Below are 1,292 nucleotides of genomic sequence, written 5' to 3' on the forward strand. Positions count from 1 at the left end.
CAGGACAGGGACAGGGACAGGGACAGGGACAGGTCTCGGTCTCGGGGCGCGCGGCAGTGCTGCGGGCCCGCATGCAGGCGCGGCTGGAGGCCGCCCGGTTCCGCTACCTGAACCAGCAGCTGCAGGCGGGCACCAGCCGCCAGGCCGCCCGCCTCCTGCAGCACGACCCCGAGGCCTTCGCCCTCTACCACCGCGGCTTCGCGCGGCAGGCAGCGCGCTGGCCTGAGCAGCCCGCGCAGCGCGTCGTGCGCTACCTGCGCCGCCGGTGAGCACAGCGCCACCGGGCTGGGGGCAGGCGTGGGGCCGCGGGCAGCACGCGGGGGCGCTGACTCTGTCCTTGCAGGCCGGCGTCGCTGGTGGTGGCCGACCTCGGCTGCGGCGACTGCCAGGTGGCGCGCGGCGTGCGCAACACGGTGCACTCCTTCGACCTCGTGGCACTGCAGCCTGGCGTCACTGTCTGCGACATGGCCGAGGTGCGCGGGGCTGGGGCTGGGAGGCGCTGAGGGAGGCTCCCGCGAGCCGGAGCTGACGCAGGCGCTGTCGTGGCTGCAGGTGCCGCTGGGCGACGCTTCCGTGGACGTGGCTGTGTTCTGCCTGTCGCTGATGGGCACCAACCTGCGGGAGATCCTGGAGGAGGCCAACCGCCTGCTGCGCCCGGGGTGAGTCTAGCGGCCCGCAGGAGTCGGCGGGGCGCTCCAGCACCAGGGGCATGAGCCGGGCAGGGGTGCGGGGTAGCGTGAGCACCGCCGCGATCCGTCACCGTCCAGCCTCTCCACAGCGGCACCCTGCTGGTGGCGGAGGTCGCCAGCCGCTTCCCGGACGTCCGCACCTTCGTCGGCGCCGTGACTCAGCTGGGCTTCAAGATCGTTTCGAAGGTGCGTCGGGGGCTCCCCGCCTGCTTCCTCGGGCACTGGGGCGTGGGGCAGCGGGCGGCTCGGGGCTGGCGCTGACGCCCATCTCTCCCGGCAGGACCTGGCCAACAACTTCTTCTACTTCTTCGAGTTCAGCAAGACGGGGCGGCCCCACGCGGGGGCCACGCTGCCTGGCCTGCAGCTCCGGCCCTGCCTCTACAAGAAGCGCTGAGCCCGCGGGGGACGCCCTGCCGCCCTGCGGGCCGCTCCGGGGGCGGGGCGCCCCTTCTCCGTGTGGTCAATAAAGTTGTTGTTGTTGTTGTTGTTGATGAGGAAAATGACCGCGGTGCTTGTTGGGAAATGTAGTCCCGGTAGGGGGAGCGCGTGCGCGGTGGGGCACCGGGAAGTGGTGGCGCATGCGCGCCGGGGCCGGGGAGCTGG

At 72.5% G+C, this 1,292-nt stretch overlaps 1 protein-coding gene across 1 annotated transcript; it reads left to right on the forward strand.

The window, feature by feature from the left end:
• Positions 1–17: 17 nt before the first annotated feature.
• On the forward strand, positions 18–1,145 carry RRP8 (ribosomal RNA processing 8, methyltransferase, homolog (yeast); the record flags this gene model as incomplete). Its single annotated transcript, XM_019528552.1, has 5 exons — positions 18–265; positions 344–473; positions 553–659; positions 779–875; positions 970–1,145. Coding segments are annotated over 5 exons (696 nt in total), but the record flags the coding sequence as incomplete, so codon positions are not given.
• Positions 1,146–1,292: the final 147 nt, after the last annotated feature.

Source organism: Crocodylus porosus, unplaced genomic scaffold (assembly GCF_001723895.1).
Source record: "Crocodylus porosus isolate Cpor-Errol unplaced genomic scaffold, CroPor_comp1, whole genome shotgun sequence".
Classification (NCBI taxonomy): domain Eukaryota; kingdom Metazoa; phylum Chordata; order Crocodylia; family Crocodylidae; genus Crocodylus; species Crocodylus porosus.